Below are 11,638 nucleotides of genomic sequence, written 5' to 3'. Positions count from 1 at the left end.
CATACCGGTACACACTCGTACCAGCAGTGGTCAGAGCGCACCACGCCGCAGGAATCAAGGCAGGAACGAGACAAAGCACCCATTTGCGTGGACAGTAAATGCGGCTGAGGTGCTGCTGAGATTGAGATTCGATAGCCTGAAGGGGTTGTTTGATGGCACTAAGAACTCGAAGCAGTTGAGTGCTGCGTGGGATTACCTAGCTGCAGAGACTCACCGTATTGGTGGCCTCGAGGTTGATGCTACCCAGTGCAAGTCAAAGGTACTGTGTATGAGTCTAGCGCTACATTATACGTACAGCAGTTATAAGCAGTACAGCCGCTTGTCCTACTGCAGCACACACAGCTAGCAAAACGTTTTAAATGTCCTCCTCCATAACAAATTGTGAGCCTCTCGTCTCTACCTCCGTCTCCTGTCTCCACCTCCAATAGGTGGAGACTCTAATCTCCAGTTGTGCAGTTGTAACAAATGGTTTTTGGCCAATCAATTGTTAGACGTATTTAGTGAGATGGGACCATCTCCATCTCCAGGCACAACGCGAACAGGCCCTTACGTAAGGCCTCCACAATCAAGTAATATTGGATCATAGTCGGCAAAATCAAAAAGTGTTATTAGTCAAATATCATTTTATTTAGTGGCCTGGCTTAGCAATTCAACTCCAGTTCGTCCTCAAATCCCACCTTTAGCCCTACCCACCCTTGCTTAGGACCAGCCTTTAAAGGTCAGATTGGCCAAAATTTTGGAAAGGCACAATAATATAAATTTAATAAATAAGTACAAGCGTATTATAAATCCTATTTTTTTATTTTCTTTGGCAAGCCATTTGTTTTAGTAGAAATATTAGTTTTTCAGACTTAAAATGAGTAGTTGCTGAGGATTTCTCCGTGCTAAACGAACTTAAGTAGTCGCTCAGCCTATCGTTGGATGGGATGGGATCCGCTCGTTGACCATCAGCTCCATGAGTGATGGTCGCTCCTCGGCTACGCCGAGTGGTGACCATTGTGATGAAGGAAGTAGTCGTAACAACAGTAAGTTGCAGGGACTGAAAGTCCAGCAGGGGAGAAAACCGAGTGCTGCTGCTTGCTCTTGACGGCGCAAGTTGTCGAGTGTGTAGCAGCACACGGAAAAACCCCGGTAACATATATTGGTAGGATTAGCAGTAGGATGGGGCTGGCGGCTCGCCAGCCAATGGTCCGTCGAAGTCCGGCTTCTGGACGCGAGCATCGCGTCCTGGAGGCACCTGAGCCTCAGGTTTGAGCTGGACGCAGTCCTGGCTCTTCCTCCACACTTCACACTCCCACTTGATCTAGTCGAAGCGCAGCTTCAACATGATCACCTTGTAGAGCTCACCACGATGTTCTTGGCATCTTCTAGCTGCGCTGCAGCACGACGCTTCGTCCTTGGTAGCGCTCTTCCTCCTTCTTGTCCTTCGCATGCATGAACGGGTAGTAGTAGCTTGCATTCACGCATGGCGATGATGTTTGGCTCCCACTGAACGAGCTGAGCCTTGCTGACGGTCGATGCGCAGCACCTTCATCCCATCACGGCAATGTTCGAACTTGTCCTTCGGCAATGGCTTCGTCATCGCGTCGGCGATCATGTCGTCGGTGCCAACATGGCGAATCCGTAGCTGCTCGTTCTCCACGAGGTGGCGCACCAAGTGGAACTTGTTCATAATGTGCTTGTTCTTGCTGTGCTTGCCAGGCTTGGCAGTCAGATAGATGCACGACTTGTTATCGCCGATAATCTCCGGAGTCGCGAACTCCCAGCATAGTTCTTCACAGAGTCCACGTAGCCACTGTAGATCTCTAGTGCCTTCATTCATGGCAATATACTCTGCTTCCGTTGTGCTCTGTGCGTTAATCTCTTGCTTTCTTGATCCGTACGAAACCACGTTACCATTTGAACGAAACGTCACGAAACCCGCTATCACTCTTTCGGTCATCAGGGTCCTTTAGCGTAGTTCAGCATCGGTGTAAACACGTTCAGCTGGAGGTCGTTTCCCAATAAACATTGTCATCACTAAGCCGTTGTGCTTGAGTACCACTCAGTTAGCGTAGCACCCTCTTTCCATAGGGTTAGTGTGTGTGGTCGAAGCAGGACAGGTACTTGCTGAGATTACGCACAGCGTGCGCAATGTCCGGCCTTGAGGCTGAGACCAGATATTGTAGTGCACCAACGAGCTCTCGGTACGGGGGCGGGGAGTCATCTTTCGCATCTGTGACCACCTCAGCGCGCAGCGCTTCCGGTGTTGCAACCGCGTTGCAACCCTCCATGTGAAATCGCTTTAGCACCTCCGTAATATGTTGCCGCTGGCAAAATACCGCATGTCGACGCTCGCTGTCGATCAGTATCTCCACGCCTAGTAGATACTTGACTGGTCCGAGAGATGTGAGTTCATACTCCTCACTGAGTTGCTTAGCAACCTTAGCGCAAAGGTCATTAGGGCCGAGGAGCAGTAGGTCGTCGACGTACACCGTGAGCAACATGGTGACTTCTCCTCCCACTTTCCTGGCGTAGAGTCCGTAGTCAGAGTCGAGGCGCTCGAGTCCGATCTTCGTCAGGAACTTGTGCAATGTCTTGTTCCAAACGCGAGGCGCTTGCTTTAGCCCATACAAACTCTTCTGTAGCTTGCATACATAGCGCGTAGAGTCTTCTCCGAAGCCTGGAGGCTGCTCCATGTAGACCTCCTCGTCGAGGTCACCGTACAAGAACGCGGTCTTGACGTCGAGCTGCAAGATGGCCCATCCGCGTTGCAGCGCGTATACGATCACGCATCTGATCGTCTCAAATCTGATAACAGGTGCGTATGTTTCACTGTAGTCGATGCCCATGCGTTGTAGAAAGCCTCTGATCACTAGTCGAGCTTTATATCGCTTAATCCGGCCCGTAGAGTCTCTCTTGAGCGCGTACACCCACTTGCACGAAATGACACGCTTGCCCTTGGCCTCCGTGCGTCGCACGAGCACCCAAGTTTCGTGCTGCTGCTGTGAGTCCATCTCAACTTGCATCGCTGCTTTCCACTCCTTCCACTTCTTTGACCTTGCCGCATGCTTGTGACTAATGGGGATCTGCACATCCTCGACGTTCTGCTTCGTCACATTCGTCACTACGTTGTCCTTGAGTCGGGCGGATGGTTGTCGCTTCCGCTTCGGTCGCGACGTAGCTGCACTGTCGTCTGGCGACGACTTCTGCGTCGTGCATGGCTCCCAGTTCTCGTCTTCGTGAGCATCACGTCGACTGTCCTTGGCCTTCGAGGCTCCCACTCGATTTGCACATGCTTTCGCTTTATTCTTGCCTTTAGTGTTCTTCCGCTTGGAACCTCCCACTGAAGCTGCTGGCTTCTTAGCGTCCTCGCTTGGTAGCTGTGGGTCATCACTTCGAGTCGCAGACTCGGCTTCAACTTCAACACCTTGGTCATGGCTCTCACCAGCAGTGGCCAGCTTCGCCATCTCCGCTGCTCGTTTTTCTGCAAGCTCTGCAGGAAGCTGCAGGTACGTAGACATTGTCGTCCGGATCGGCACGATCGGGATCTCCGCAGGTAAGTCGTAGTCTCCGTAAGCGTAGGTGTTTGCAAGAAGTTGCTCAATATACACAGTGTTCACCGTGTACTTCTCATGTGCCTTCATGTTTCCATCTCTGCACGTCGTCACTGATCCTGTGCGCAGGTTCAGCAGCTTATAGCCCTTGGTCTTCTCGCTGTAGCCAAGTAGTAAGCACATCTGCGTCCTTGGAGTGAGCTTCTCCTTTCTCTGCCGAGAATCATCAGGGATGTGCGCGTGCACCAAGCACCCCCACGTGCGCAGCACGCTGAGGTCTGGCCGCTCTCCGTACAGGGCCTCGTACGGGGACTGCTGGTCCTTCAACACCGGCGTCGGCGTCTTGTTGAGCGTCTCATTTGCATGTAGGAAGGCTTCTCCCCATAATGAAACAGACATTTGCGTAGCTTGTAACGTAGATCTGACCTGCCGCATGACGGTCTGGTTCGTGCGCTCCACGATAGCGTTCTCCTGCGGGCTGTAGGGATTGGATGAACGCGTGTCGATGCCGAGGTCCTTGCAGAAGGTCTCGAGCTGCATGTTGACGAACTCGCCACCACCATCGGAGAACAGCGTCTTGATGGTCGCCTTCGGGAACTGGTTCTGGATCCAGCGAATCTGCTTCTGAATCAGCTCCGTGGCTTCGTCTTTGTAGGCTAATAGATATCCCCACTTGTATCTCGTAGCTTCGTCGATAAACTGGTTTGATTTCGATATTGTATCCACTCCAACACTGCATAGGTCGACACAAAGCTTGTGCAAGGGCTTTGCAGAGCGAGACGGCTTGCGCTTGTAGCTCATGCGCTTCGTCTTTGACTCTAAGCATGGAATGCATTCATAGAGAGCAAAATTCTTCGACTGCATGTTGATGCCAAAGTTATAGGTTCCTGCCATAGTCTTGATAGTCTCCATGTTTACGTGGCCCATGCGGTTGCGCAGCAACGTCATGGGGCTCTCAGCTTCACTGGCCTTGACGCTCATCACGTTCTTGCTCTGACGTGGCGTCCACATGCGGTACATCCCGCGGATGTACTTGAAGCGCAGCTTCAATGTGTCCTTGACCAGCCACGTAGTCTTCTGATCATGCGAGACGCGCACCTTGAAGTTTCCTTTGAATTGCATGTAGGTCTGCGAGATCAGGTTGTAGGCAGCCGACTTGGCGTAGCTCACGTCATCAAGGAGGCGCTCCTCGATCTTGCCCGTGTGCTCGTTCAGCACTTGCATAAGCACTGTGCCCACAGTTGCGCGCTCGGTTGTGCCGTTGCCGAAGACTAACTCTGCAACTGAGTCTTCATGTAGCTCCGTAAACAAGGTAAGGTCGCTCGAGACATTGGTCTGCGCGCCGCTATCCAACACCCACTCCACCATGTCCTGGTCCTTGTCCTTGTCCTTGTAGTTGAAGTTGTCACGCACCGCGAGTACATGCTCTTGTCCTTCAGCTTGAGTCGGTGCAGCCGACTTGGATGTCTTCACAGTAACCACATCGATCATCCTGCGCGGCAAGTTGCTCGAGTTGTTGTTGTTGTTATTGTTGCCACGCTGGCGGCACTCAGGATCGCCACTCCAATGTCCTTGCTCTCCGCACGTGTTGCACTTCGTCTTCGCCTTTTGCTTGGCGATGTCATCCCTCGCACTGGATGAGCTCTTGCTCTTCTGCCGCTTGTTCCGCCCACGCGGCGATGAGCTGCGGCTGCGACGATTGTTTCGGTTGTTGTTGCCTCGTGCTTGGCTGCTGCTCGAGTTTCGACGTCCTCTTCCGTCGTTGTGTCCGTCGCCACGGCCACCAACAAATGCAGCATCTCGCTGGACGGCACGTCCACCTCCACCACGTCCTTGCTGTAGTTCAGTCTCTTGGCGTGAGTGGTCAGCGAGTCGAAGGCGCTCTATCGCTTGCTCCCACGTAATGGACTCATCACGTCCAATACGTACTTCATGTTCGTTTACCACCGCTGGGTACACACCCACTGTATTCGAAAATAGGAGAGAGACGGCTTCCTGCTCAAGCAGCTGCTTGTTCGCACGGCGAAGTCTCTGTTGGTAGTCGTCGATGTCACGAATGTAATCGTCAAGTCGTTCGTCACGTTGCAGGCGACGATTCAGCATATCTCGCTTGAGAAACACGCTGTTTACTCCAGGATGGTTATCAAAATGATCTTCCAGTGTTCGCCACAGTAGGATAGGATCAGCACGTTGAATAACACTTGTAAATCGCATCTGTAGCTCTTGACTAAGTCCCATCGTAAGTTCACGTTGAGCAACACGCAGTCGTTGCTTGAAACAGCCGCGCTGTCCTTCGTTACGTTGGTCTGCCATCGTTTCGCGCTCCATGATGGGGTCCAAGAGGTGTGCGACGTCGAGAATGGAGCAAATCTCGACGCGCCACGTCTGGTAGTTGGTATCGGTAAGTCTTGCGTTCAACTGCACGTGTCCGCTCTGGTTCATGCACCGCGTGCATCTGTGGTCTCCAACCATGGGTTCGTCCGTAGCGGAGTCGGTCCCGGCCTCGGTCTGGACTGGCTGCGCTGCAGCCTCGGACGTTCTTGGGTTTCTTGGCGGCTCGCTCTGACGCGTGCTGGCGTCGGCGGTAAGTTCCTCTGTGCTTGGGTTTCCTCGGCGGGGCCCGTACGGCGTCGGCACTCGCTGCGGTTGTGCTCGAGCCGCTGAGAGTTCTTGAATGAGCTGCCTTTGTGGGCGTCGGGTGGATGCTTCCACTGGAATGTTCTGCACTTGCTGCTGATTTGTCAGTGTAGTCATAACGGTACCGAATTGGGCCAATAAGAGCTCGAGTTGTTGCTCAACTCGGGTTGATGACGCTTGTGACGTCGCATGTGCCTCGTCTGACGTTGTCTCGTCTGCTCTTGCACGCAACTGCAACTCGTCGGACGCGCGCGAGCTCTGCGTACTCGGGACTGGGCTTCCAGCTCTTCTTCTTGGGCTCATAACCTGAGTGATGGTCGCTCCTCGGCTACGCCGAGTGGTGACCATTGTGATGAAGGAAGTAGTCGTAACAACAGTAAGTTGCAGGGACTGAAAGTCCAGCAGGGGAGAAAACCGAGTGCTGCTGCTTGCTCTTGACGGCGCAAGTTGTCGAGTGTGTAGCAGCACACGGAAAAACCCCGGTAACATATATTGGTAGGATTAGCAGTAGGATGGGGCTGGCGGCTCGCCAGCCAATGGTCCGTCGAAGTCCGGCTTCTGGACGCGAGCATCGCGTCCTGGAGGCACCTGAGCCTCAGGTTTGAGCTGGACGCAGTCCTGGCTCCTCCTCCACACTTCACATAAGATACATCCGAGAACGTCTTGGCTACAGCCAGACTGACGGCATGAAGGAACTTACAGAAATGCCGTTCCTACGAGAACTTATGGGCTTCAGTAGCGGCGTTCTCTATGTGGATCCTCGTCAGAATGCGTTCCCTCCATTTACCAAGGAATTTAACCGCCAGTTTGGCTTCGGCTTCGGGGTCGACGAGATAAACGATATGTTGAACTGCAGGGGCGTCCGCGGAGAGCTAAATGCCATGGCGATTTACATCGGAAATAAATTGGAGAATGGGCTCTCTATGTCTGTGAACGCGAGTGGGGACGCGTTCTTCATTGGTACGACGGCCAAAGGCGAGCCAGCTACTAGCAACGTGCTATGGGGTGCAGCGAACTTTGTGTACGAGGCGATGGATTATTACCCAGATGACAATTGCGCGAAAGAGCAACGCCAGCAGAAGTTTCGCAAATGGAGTCGCAGATATGCGCTTGAGACCTGGGAGCCCATGGCGGGGAATGCCGGTGTCATTTTGTACCAGACGGATCCTTTCTTGTGTGCGGCGCATTGGCCGACAGTGGATCATCGCGCACCGTAAGCTACGGCTATTGATCCAGAAGGCATGCCGTATTTTTGTGGGAAACTATTACACAATTTTCCGCTACCATTTTTACCGATAGTCCTGAAATCCGTTTTTTCACTTCGCTGTTAAAAGAACACAAACTTTTTGTAAGGCTGGTCGGTCGGGAAGTTTTGTGGCCCTTGTAATTATGAAATCATCCCCTGAATCGACCAATAAGACCCTATCGTTAAAAAGCTGAAAAACTGAATTTTTCCGCTAATTAGGAAACGCAGAGAAATATTCAGTTACAGCTGAGATATTTCACAAAACCTGTGGGGAAACTATTGTATCAACCATGCAAAAAATTAACAACTGTGCTGTTCCATCAGCCTAGAAAGTGAAATTCCATTGCCGACGTGCAAAAAATTAACGACTGTGCCGTTCCATCCGCCTAGAAAACGAAATTCCATTGCAAGTGGTTACATGCAGGGATTCCGTAAATACAATATAAAGCTGCTGGAAGTATTACTGTCAAATACATAACTGATTGAGGCTGCTGTTGCAGGAAAAAAAATAACTGAAAAACGAGCACATTGTAAAATAAAATACTGCAATCAAGTCAAAACTGGACTGTATTAAAGGAACGACTTAAAGACTAGCCTCTACTGTTGATACGTCCCAATAGATCGCGTTGACTTTCATGAAAAGTATCATTTCCAAAGTCATGGGCGACAAGCGGCGTCGTTGGTGGCGTAAAACACCACGGGCGACGCTGAATAGCCTTTCGACTTTATTGGACGTCGGAGGTATAGCAGAAACCAACTTGTACGTCGACTGCTCTGCTGCAATTTTGCGACGCTCTAAAATGCTGTCAGCAAATCCGTCCGTCCCGGTAGAGGCCACCACTTCGCGAGTCGGTGCAGGAACTTCAAATGGCTTCAGTTGCGCTGACTCCTCCAAAGTCATATCGCTGCCTCACCGGCGAGCACTTTGACTACAGCAGCTTCAAAAGCCGGTGAGTGCACGATGTTGGCGTAAGGAGCTGTAAATAAAAAAACGTAATTTGTTCCATACGTTAGTTAATACATAAGTAAAATAAGGAATACCAGTACAAGCACTTACACAGATAATTGCGAAATGACGGTCGCTCCTCCAGCAATCCATCAAACAAATCCCGAGCGTCCAAAAGTGTGAGAGTGTCCGACTGTAATTTCTTCGAAATCGACTCCACGCAACGTAGCTTAGCCAGCAAGTCCTCTAGCCGGCGATGGGAAGATCTGGACGGCAGCAGGTCCGCAATATCGTCGTCGTCGGCAGATAGAAACTCTCGCAAGCGAGCATAACGATCCAGCATCGTGAACGTCGATGACCAGCGCGTATCTTGACGCAGGACCGCAACCAATGGAGTTTTGAGTCTATTTAAAAACGTAAAACAAATTTTTAGTCCAATACAATTATGAAAACATTTTTGCGATACTTAAATCACAAACCACAAAATTAGCGTACCTCAATTTTGCTGCTTGGTTCAGAGTCGTAGCTTGCGCATCAGCAGTTGCACTTCTTCGAGGATAGGGACGGAGGAAATCACGCACAGCAAGATTTAATCTATGACTGGCGCAGCCAACAAGCGGCACCTCCATGAGGTTTGCGAGCCGCTTATCGACTGCGCAGTTGTCACCGACTTAGAATCTTACACCTTGAATGGTTTTACCAAAAAATGGCAAAAAACGGTCGATAGCCCTTAAATGGCCCTCTGCGGTTAGGCTGTCGTCCGGCTCATCCATAACGGGAGCGATGGATAACAGAGGGTATTGTGGGCCGCTAGAGGTTTCGCAGCACGCGTAAACGCCCAGGTATTGCTCGGTCCCGAAGCTGCAGTCGTCGAGTATGAGTCCAAAGTCACTGGGCATATCGCGTCCGATCGTTGTTTCTACGACCTTCGTGACACCTTCCATGTTGGTAAGCAGTGCGTCTACAGACACATTCGCCAAATTAGAGTACCTGTCACAAATTGATCAAATTAAATTAGCCCATTTTACATTTAGTAAGACTAAAATTTATGTACGTACCGGCGCGTTGCCTTTGACTCGCAAAAGGAAAGGGGCAATTTGTTATTACGATCCACTTAAGCCATGCGTATCGATTGGAGGCTTTTTGGCTCACCCAAGATACAAGAGTCCCCGTAGCAGCTTCGGAGGCATCACGCATGTCGCTCTCGAACCGAGGGTGAGCTATGCGCACGTGCGTCACCAAATTAGTGTAGCCATTCTTAGCGACGTGCTTGCGTCGTTTTCCGCAGGCCTTACAGGCGTAATACCCAGTCAGGTCGTCTTCTTCATCAAGAACTGGCTTGAAGAAGAAAGCGGCAATTTGCTTCGGCGTGAAAGCCTGGCTGGGCGCGTTTGAGGCGATGAGACTGGCGGACATGTCGTAGCAGGAGTGGGTGCGGGTGTAGGCTGGGATGTAGTTTTGAAAATGGCAGTTCTTACTTGTCTAGATTGTCGTGGCAGATCACAACCAATCCTTTTGGTTGGAGGTGAGAGATCACAGCTAATCCTTTTGGTTGGTGGTGGCAGATCGAAAAATAAGTAGTCACAAATTTTGAATTTGAAAAAAAAGCTATGGGTACAGGACCTTTCTGGATGCAAAATAAATTATTTTATCGATCAGTAAATATTGCGTTTTCAGTTTATTTATTTTTCGGTATCCCTGGTTACATGTCCAAAGCGGTGCTAGATCAGAGCAATATGAGTAAAAAAAAATCAAAAGTGAAAATTATAATTTAAAATTGACATGACAAATCACAATTTAAAAAGGAAAAATCGCAATGCAAAGCAGGCCTTGGCGCATTTCCCCCAAGTACCGTACTGCATGTCATCCCCGCGACCGCCGCCACCGCAGCGTGCTAGCAATGCAGCACCATCTCGTTGACCAGGCGAAAATCCACGCAATCAACGTGGCGCTTAGCCTCGCGCTCCAAGATCTTTATGCGCGTCTCGGTAATCTCGCCGCGGGGTTTGGGGCCGCCAATACTTCGCGCGACAGCGAAAGGTCGGATTTAATCCGTGCCTTAAGAACGCTGAGGCAATCCTCTATAGGGCACATGGGGAAGTATGGCGCCAGGCGAAGAAGTACAATGTCGTCGTGGTCTGCCACGCAATCCCCCGTTTGACTATGTTTTGATGCGTTAGTTATCAAGCCCAATAACATTTTATTACCTTCGAAATGCTCATGGTAAATTGATGTAGCCTTCATCTGCTCTTAGATTTGTCAACGAACGAGGCATTGACATCCATTCGGATGCTACCACGCTCAAGCCGAAAATGCACCAACTCAACCTCCGTTGAAACGGCACATTGGGTCTGGAGATTTGCTCCCTTCGAAGGGGGAGCATAACCGTCGCTCGCTCACCCTTCTTCGCCCGTTTCTGCGTGCGCTAGCAATAGACGTTAAAGTTAATTTCATCATTTACACGGTGAAGTCCCCGGCTTTCATTTGGCGCCGAATGTCTTTAGCGTATTTCAAACGCTTCGTCTTTTTACTTCGTTGCTACAGGTCATCGGCTCAACTCGCACCTTATTAAAAACACAATAATTGGCTAATCATTACATATTTGACATAAATGGGTACGTTTCGGTGCTACCTGATTCATCGTGTACAGCTTACCGATCAGCTTGTCAAATATTGTGGACGTACTGATGTCGACGCCAAAGTCGAACATGATCATGTTCCTCATCGCTCGCAGCGTGTAGGTACAATTGTCGTTGAAATACTCTTCGAGTGCGGATACGACCTATGGCGTGAGGCCATTGACAGCAACTGCCCCTGATTTCCATCATCCGGCTACGCTATGGTGTGTCTTCAACTGGTGTCTACGACTATAGATGTATTACTAGCTAACGCAAGAGCAATCCTGTTTTTCGGCAAGCTGGCGGCACTTGTGATGACCCCTTCCGGAGTCAGTCGCGTGTGGTGCGTATGACGTTTACACTGCAGATTGTTGCTAAAGCTATTCAAGAGGACGCATTGGTCCGCGATGAAAGGTGTGCATCTTGCGACTTTTCCTATATGCACTCTCGACCTGGCGGAGCTGGTCAAGAGCCACACCAAGACTACACGACAGATGTGCGAGCTACAATAGAGGAACAATTCCCTGGAACTATTCCTGCTAGTGTAATTGTGTCTTTGGAGTTTAATACCAGACTCCGCGTTTTCACGGGATGTTTTGAATGGGCAAGTGCTCGAAGACAAGCGGTTCATCGTGTACAGCTTACCGATCAGCTG

The 11,638-nt window shown here is 50.5% G+C and overlaps 2 protein-coding genes across 2 annotated transcripts; one reads left to right on the top strand and one right to left on the bottom strand.

Annotated features, from left to right (window-relative positions):
- Window positions 1-6,859: 6,859 nt before the first annotated feature.
- PITG_20009 (uncharacterized protein) lies at window positions 6,860-7,390 on the top strand (the record flags this gene model as incomplete). Its single annotated transcript, XM_002895902.1, has 1 exon — window positions 6,860-7,390. The coding sequence occupies one exon, from the start codon at window positions 6,860-6,862 to the stop codon at window positions 7,388-7,390; it is 531 nt and encodes a 176-aa protein (XP_002895948.1).
- A 2,949-nt stretch (window positions 7,391-10,339) lies between these two features.
- Window positions 10,340-11,081, bottom strand: PITG_20008 (uncharacterized protein; the record flags this gene model as incomplete). The annotated part of the gene is made up of 3 exons (XM_002895901.1): window positions 10,340-10,503; window positions 10,766-10,790; window positions 10,998-11,081. 3 exons carry the CDS (start codon window positions 11,079-11,081, stop codon window positions 10,340-10,342), a joined length of 273 nt encoding a protein of 90 aa, XP_002895947.1.
- Between the last annotated feature and the right edge of the window lie 557 nt (window positions 11,082-11,638).

Source organism: Phytophthora infestans, genomic scaffold, assembly GCF_000142945.1.
Source record: "Phytophthora infestans T30-4 supercont1.123 genomic scaffold, whole genome shotgun sequence".
NCBI classification, from domain to species: domain Eukaryota; phylum Oomycota; class Peronosporomycetes; order Peronosporales; family Peronosporaceae; genus Phytophthora; species Phytophthora infestans.
The sequence above is the reverse complement of the archived record's forward strand: the minus strand, read 5'-3'. Positions and strand labels throughout refer to the sequence as shown.